The sequence below is a fragment of the Fistularia commersonii genome, chromosome 4 (assembly GCF_037954325.1).
Source record: "Fistularia commersonii isolate RoL2024-O1a breed Wild chromosome 4, RoL_Fcom_v1.0, whole genome shotgun sequence".
Classification (NCBI taxonomy): domain Eukaryota; kingdom Metazoa; phylum Chordata; class Actinopteri; order Syngnathiformes; family Fistulariidae; genus Fistularia; species Fistularia commersonii.
This window is the reverse complement of record NC_141287.1, coordinates 17,011,163-17,018,579: the sequence shown is the minus strand read 5'-3', so window position 1 is coordinate 17,018,579 and position 7,417 is coordinate 17,011,163. Positions and strand designations below refer to the sequence as shown.

Here is a 7,417-nt window from a genome sequence, read left to right as displayed (position 1 = left end):
CTTAGTAAAGGAAAAACTATAGCTAATTTCTCAGTGATATGTCGTTTTTTTTATTTTTTATAATTACCTTTTTTTCCAGGGATTTCGTCCCAATTTAGTCATGGCGTTTGACATCATTTTAAAGCCAATCGAGCACATTTGCTGACAAAAAGGGATAGCCAGAGAGCTAGTAAATTAAAACCGAACTAAGTAGAAAAAGAATCATTTTAGGATGAAAACACAAAAACTGTCCTTTTAATTCGCTCATTAGTAAAAACGAATTACAACAAAACGTATCCATGTCGCTCTCACGTTACAGTTTCTATTGTCTTGAACTGCGACTCTCCAGAAAGTTCCCTTGGATGATTCGCTTATAACTTAACAATTTATCCCACCTCATTTCCTCAGTTATTACTCAAGATACATGTTCATATCATACCGAAGACGACCGTTTGAAAACTTGTTTTTTTACAAGTATTGCGTTTTGTCAATTTCCGTTTGAGCCCTCTCGTTTGCCATAGGTCAAATCCTCGGCTCTTCCCGGAAGTTGTCTCGAATCATCACATTATCTTCTTTGCTCTCATAAACACGAAATAATCCCCAACGCAAGTAGCTAGGCATACCCCGTCATAATAGAAGTTAATCCTGATATTACTTAATAACTTAGTTTATTTTTTGTTTCTGTTTCACTCGCGAGTTCATGGAGTGTAATGTTTAATGACCTAGCTTTTATTTTGAAGGCTGAAGTACTTCCGGTGTTAGCTTGGCGGTTTTCCTGCACAGACATGACGGAAGCCTCGTTCGATAGCACACCTCCACCAAACATGAGGCTGTCACACACACAACCAAACAACAGGCTCGTCTTGAAGACATGAAGACACCGGTGAGCTGAGCTGCTTCTCTGCTACACGCTCCTCTCATTTAATTCCGACCAAATTCTATATTTACGTGCGGTTTGACGATACATCTATCTATTGTGGCGAGCTGGGGTTTCACCAAAGTAACAATCTCTCTCTCTCTCTCACTCTCTCTCTCTCTCTCTCTCTATATATATATATGTATGTATGTGTGTATATATGTTATTATCTCTCTCTATATATATATTATTATCCATGTGAGATGAGATAAACTATTGATCCCCTTTGTCACAGCAGCATAACAGTTATCATGTCAAAAAATGAAATAAATATGAATATACATATAAATAGAAAGGCAGAAGACAGAAGATAGCAAGACAAAAAAGTCCACAAATAAATAGACAACAGATATATATTATTATCTATATATTATTACATCATTATTATTATATGTATCTATGCGTGGTATATACATACATATTGTACATATTACCATATTATTATTATTATGTATTACCATCATAAATATTACAGGGTGTCAATGTTATGAATAAGTAGAATCACAATCCAAGGACAATAGAATAAATACTGTAACCTACTGTGTGAGTGTGTAGCTGCAATCAGTCCGGTCCAAGAAATAGATGACATGTCACATGATCAGTGTGAGAAATTGAGGTTGTCTCTATTAATGATAACTCAATATGATTAAAGTTTTCAATATTAACTCAATCCCATGATCAGAAGTTGAAGGGAAATCCTCCAGTGACTCTCTGCAAAGAATTCCAAAACCATCCCCAAACTTGATGTATCCCAATGATTGATCAGCATCTTGGGGTTGGGGCAGAATGTAGGCTGGGGGATGGTGGGGAGAGAGTTGATCAAGTTTGAAACTGTAGGTGAGTCTGGTGGATCAGGCGGGCCTGGAGGCTCTGGTACCTTCTCCCTGAAGGCAGGAGGCTGAACAGGCTGCGGGCGAGGTGGCTCGCGTCGCTCTCAGTCGACACAATCAATTGTCATAGGTTTCTATCAACCAAGTGGCTCAGGTAATGAAGAAATCTATTTTCCATACATAGAGAAGGGTTTGGATGGGTTTTACAACATTTGGTGTCATTAATCTTCTTCATTGTGAAGCTGTTCTCTATTCAGCAGCATTTAATGAATCTGCAGAAATTTCAGACCCGTTTGCTTCTGAATTAGTCCTTCAGGCTTCTATGGTGATGATAATGATGATAATCATATACTATTTGATGAGCTTCCATTGTGAGCCATACATGCCTTGACTATGCATAATACTTCTTCAATGTTTGACACACGAGAAAGGTCGACTTTATTCCCTTTCACATACTTTTCTTCTCATATCCTCCTCGTATGAGAAAATATTGTAAAATATTAGTGTGTTCAAAGAAAGCAAAACTCAAAGCAAACCCAAAACTGAATGCTTTGGGGCTTTCCTGCTTCCAAGTGTGGTCAGTGGTTTGCTCTGTGCTCTCTGTATATACTTTCATAAAATCGTTTATTCACTGTAGAAGTTGGCAGTGATTTACCTCCTATCTTCAGTATATTGTATGACTGACCAGTTACTGAGCTCAGAAGGGCTCAACTGGAGAACTGGTTATTCCAAATAGTTTGCTTTTTCTCTGATAGGTGAATTTTGTCTCTCTTCCACTGACTACGGACTTCTACTTAATTTGCATCGACACCTGTCTGTCCCTCATATATAGATTTTTTTGTTAAACTGCCCACATTACAAATTAAGTACTGGCAATCAATACCAAATCTGTATGCCACAGCTGGTCGCTAAATTTCTTGCCCATCCATTGTCAGTTTGCTATTTGTTTCCTGAAAAAAGAGCTAGTTTATCAAGTTAGTACAAAGTTACATCAAGTTATATTTTTCAGGATTCCCTTCAGGTTCCAGCTGCAGTGCTTCATTTTAGATAAATTATTGTGATGTAGAGTTGAAATTAAATTAAAGAAAAGATGTCTTTGGTTCAAAACCTCATGGACATCGCAGTATGAATTTTCAAAGTGAAGTGGCAGTAACTGCTCAATTGATCTGCCTACTAATTTTTTCCCCCTTTTCACCCCTAATATGTCAAGTGGGTGTGCCAAATTGATGTGGGAATCTTTGGCAAAACCACTGTGGCATCTTTTTAATCTGAAAGATTTATCAAAGCCCTTTACAAATGTTTTCATTCACTCACTTTAAACACTGAGACTCTGGGTTCCAGCCAGTAAATGTTCACAGGTTGTGCGGACACAGAAATGAAGATGAAATAGCGTCATTATGGAAATTAAAGTTCTCAGTCATTTTCAACTGCAGTGTGCTCAGTTGTTGGAAGATGAAAGCGTGACATTTGTAATCTCAAACATAATCATCAGCTTTTATTGCAAGTGGCTACATGGTTTTTCAACTATGATACCACAAATATGAGCAAAAGTGATACATTTTCAAATAAATGTTGGTACCGTTGAATGGAGGATTTCAAACACACAGTCTTAACTCTGTGCTTCTAATAAGGGGGGACTGCCAAAGACAAACATGAGGTCGTTACCTACACAGAAACATGTAAAAGGGTATTCTAAAATATTTTATTTTGTTTTGTGTAGAAAAGTGTTTTTGCAAAATAAGGAAGACAAACACCAAAAAACATTGAGTGCTCTAAGACAAATAAGTCCCTTTAGAATATTTGTTAGAGCCACGTCCTAGTTTTGGCTATAAGTATATTTCCTGTGGTTCTTGAAAGACCACTGGGAAAATATCTGTTTGTATGGACAGGAACTGGACCATTAAATCTGTCAATAACCCGTACAGATTGAATTCCAAATCCAATTCAAATTCCCCCAAATTTTTTTATTCCCATGCACCTCAATGTCAGTGTCCCAATGGATATGTTGGACTTAGAGCAGAAATGCCTATAAAGACATATGTGTTGAAATTGAGTGTGAAGAACATTTTAGTGTGAAGACTGAGGTTTTTATTCACAGGGGGTTACTCTTAGCCATGTGTTCCTAATTAACTTTTTTAATCTTATTGTACTTTATTAATCCCTTGCGGGAAATTCCTCTCTGCATTTAAACCATCGTGGATGAGCCATGAGCAGTTGGCAGCCACCTAGCAAGCCCAGGGGAGCACTTATGGTATCGGTATCTTGTTCAGCAACAGCAGGAATCGAACCGGGAATGTTCGGTTTCAAGGACGATTGCTCTGCCCCCTGCAACACGTCGCCCCAGAGCTTTAAATGACCTAAAGCTATGTTTAGATATAAACATAAGTGCTCCATCTTTAACAATTTGCTCATATCTTTTTCTTCTGGCAGATTGATGGCTGCTTGTTTGCTATGTCGACGGGTGCCTAGGCTACGCTGCCTCCCGGGCCTAAAGAAGAGTTTTGGCACCGCTCAACATGTGCATGGCAAACCAGATGGTGAGACTGAGGAGCAGGGAGGAAAGAGAGGAGCTTTGCTCCACCATGATGAAACTCTCCAAAGCGGCTACAGGCTACATTACAACCCCTTGTCATATCATCGCTCAGAGAGGAACTGTTCACTCTCCCTGTGCCAAACAGATCACGATGAGGATGAACATTGTCTCTCAACTCTCATACCTTCCCTCTGGCAGCAGAGTAATCGCTACAGTGTGAGTTCCTCACGGCATCTTTCCAGCTCAAAAAACACACTACTTGACTTGGCGTTCAACAAATGCCCTCAGCCCCAAACCCAGGCATTTGAGCAACAAAGAATATCAATAGCTCCAGATGTTAAAGTAGATTATCGGGCCTTTCTCAAGTGCCGACTACAGTATTCTTCCATGGCTCTTGACCTCACTCAGCGGCCTCCCGTAACTGAATGGGAGCAGGTTTTGCCACTGCTTCATAAAGTGACTGTTCTAAAAGGAAGCATGAAACCATCTGATGTTTCTCATTTTTTTGTCGAGCTCAGCCACTTGCCCTCAGACAAGATGTCGCTGGTGAGGAGCGACCAACGCTTCATCATGCTCCTGCGATATTCTGTTGAAAACCTTCGTCTGTTCTCACTACTTCAGCTCCTGGATGTCTTGCAGTCCTTCGTGTGGCTAGATATGCCATCTGCACACACTGTTCTTGGGCTTTATGAGGCTGAGCTCACGCATAGAGCCAACACGATGACTTTACACCAGCTGCTGTTTGCTGCTGACTTATGGCGCTGTATCGGAAGGAAGGTTCCCCAATTCTTGCAGCAGCTCTACTCCTCACTTCATTTGTATATGGGCCAGGTCGGGGTCCCAGAGCTAGTTCATCTGTTGTATATAATGGGAGAGGGAAGGCATTGCCCGACAAATTTGATACAACCTATAGAGCAGTTATTGATGCATCATTTATCACAGTTCCACCCGGAGGAGGTTGGAACAATATGTCTGGGGCTGTTTAAATCTCAGACTTCAATATCTGAACAAGCTGTGACTCGTATTGTTGATAAAGCCCACTCTTTAGTGGAGGACATGAGTGACTTTTCCGTGGTGAATGTGCTGAAGTTCCTGCGCTTCAGTTACATGTATCACAAAGCGTGGATGGCTGCCATGGCTCAAGAGGTACCTCGTCGAGCTGACAGGATGGGTGTCAAGGGGCTGATGCATGTGGCATTGACCTGCTCTGCATTGCACTACCGTAACGATTCAATCCTCATGGCTGTTGCCGAGAGAGTTCCATCACTGGTGCCACACTGCAGGAGTAAAGATTCGTGCAAACTGCTGTGGTCATTCGGCACATTAGGATTTCTTGCAGGTCAGAACCCAGGCTTTTATTCAAGTCTCACGGAGGCCCTCAGACAGAGGAAGGCTGAATTCTTACGATACCCAGAGCATCTGCTTACTGGCCTTCTTGGCCTGGCCTTTGTCTCGGAGTTCCCACAGGACCTAATTGCATTAGCCTTGAGCCCAGACTTTATCAACTTAGCACAGAAATCAACTCAGCTGGAGCTGAAAAAGGACTTATACACCTTAGATGGAGCTGTGGCTCTGGAACTGCCTCAGTGGACTGGTCCCCGGCTAAGCTCAGAACTGAGAGAACAGGTGTCAGAAATGTTGTGGAAGTTTGCTCTTTCAGACGTCTGTCAGAAACCGGAGGTCAAAGAGGCAGAATCTGCATTGCGAGAATTACTTGGAGGGAAAAGCTTTGTATGCACCCGAATGATTCTGCCTCATACCCGGTCAGTTGATCTTGAAGTGCACCTTGACGCTGCTGGGCAGCCCGTACCTGTGAAACCAGAATGCCACACAGCCACAATAGATGCCAGAAACTCTTCATCTACATTTCCATCAGACCAGGGTTGGGGTAGAATTAATTTCGGAGTGACAATAACAGACGACCTCATGGCACAGCTTGTTAATGCCAAGAACATCACAGATCCTGTTGACACCGGTCCTAAAGTCAGACATACAACACCCTTCAGAGTAGAGCCAGATGAAGGTGGAGATTTGTTTAACGCAGGTTTAAATCTGACAGATGATTTAAGAGAATCTCTTATCAAACCTAGTAAAGTAATCCCAGCCCCTCTAGAGTCCAAAGTCTCAGTCAAACTTGCAATCCAGGTGTCTAACAGGAACCACTACTGCTACCAGTCACAGCAGCTCTTGGGCCTTCACGCAATGAAAAGGAGGCAACTGAAACTGGCAGGATATAGAGTTGTTGAGCTCAGGCACCAGGAGTGGTTTCCCCTGTTGAGGAAAAGCAGAGCTGAGAAGCTAGCATATCTGCACTGCAAGGTCTACAATAGCCTCGAAGTTTGACCTTGACAAGCCTGTGAGCAGATTTAGGGTAAACAGACTACTATGCAAACTTTGCTGGTGGTTTTGCCGCTGGGCAAAATTGTTTTGCTTAACTAGTATGTGCAAAGCACCAAAATGTGTCTGTTAAGAAGATATATATTTACTCTATTATTGCACAGAATTTAAGAGCTGTTTGTTTTAAACAGGAAATTTCAGAACTGCTGGAAGAGCTTATGAAATGTATGAAACGTGAATATGTTTGTAAAACTGATCATTAAAAAAATGTCTCTTTGGCACTGTCTTGTTTTTCATCATATCTACAGAATGTCTATCATTTGTCAAGTCCTTGAGGTCTGCTCTACCAAAATGCTGAATAAATGTCATAGCCTAGTTTCTCCCTGACACTCATAAATAGGCCAATCCAGCTTGGAATTGAACTATTTTTCACTACTATTTTCAGGTCTACTGATCTACTGTAATGATGTCAGCAAAAATATTCATTTTTAACTTTTCAGATGTTTTCCTACTGTTTTTCCAAGTGATGAAATACTATTTAGTCAATTTATTAATTTTTGGGGGGTAGGGTGGAGTGCCACCTTATCTATTTATTTTTTTATTTTATTTATTTTTGTAATAATCATTTTGCAATTTTCCAGGGACCTTCATGCTTTTTGGGCCATCAATAAATAGAATAGAAGAGGTTGTCTTTGAAAATTATGTTATCTATTTACCTATCCCCCAAAACACTGGCCACCTGTGGACACAATCAGCTTATTTCACAAGGTAACCGTTACACCAAACACCTATTTTATTTTGCAGGAGCCACTCTTGTAGCAG

General features: G+C 40.8%; 1 protein-coding gene across 1 annotated transcript; it reads left to right on the top strand.

Annotated features, from left to right (window-relative positions):
* The first annotated feature begins 754 nt into the window (after positions 1-754).
* Positions 755-6,873, top strand: fastkd5 (FAST kinase domains 5). Its single transcript, XM_086145640.1, has 2 exons — positions 755-862; positions 4,156-6,873. The coding sequence occupies exon 2, from the start codon at positions 4,160-4,162 to the stop codon at positions 6,599-6,601; it is 2,442 nt and encodes an 813-aa protein (XP_086001766.1). The 5' UTR covers positions 755-862; positions 4,156-4,159; the 3' UTR covers positions 6,602-6,873.
* Positions 6,874-7,417: the final 544 nt, after the last annotated feature.

Bases quoted from the DNA above. Each gene is read 5' to 3' on its own strand.
- fastkd5 (XM_086145640.1), top strand. From the start codon at position 4,160: ATGGCTGCTTGTTTGCTATGTCGACGGGTGCCTAGGCTACGCTGCCTC.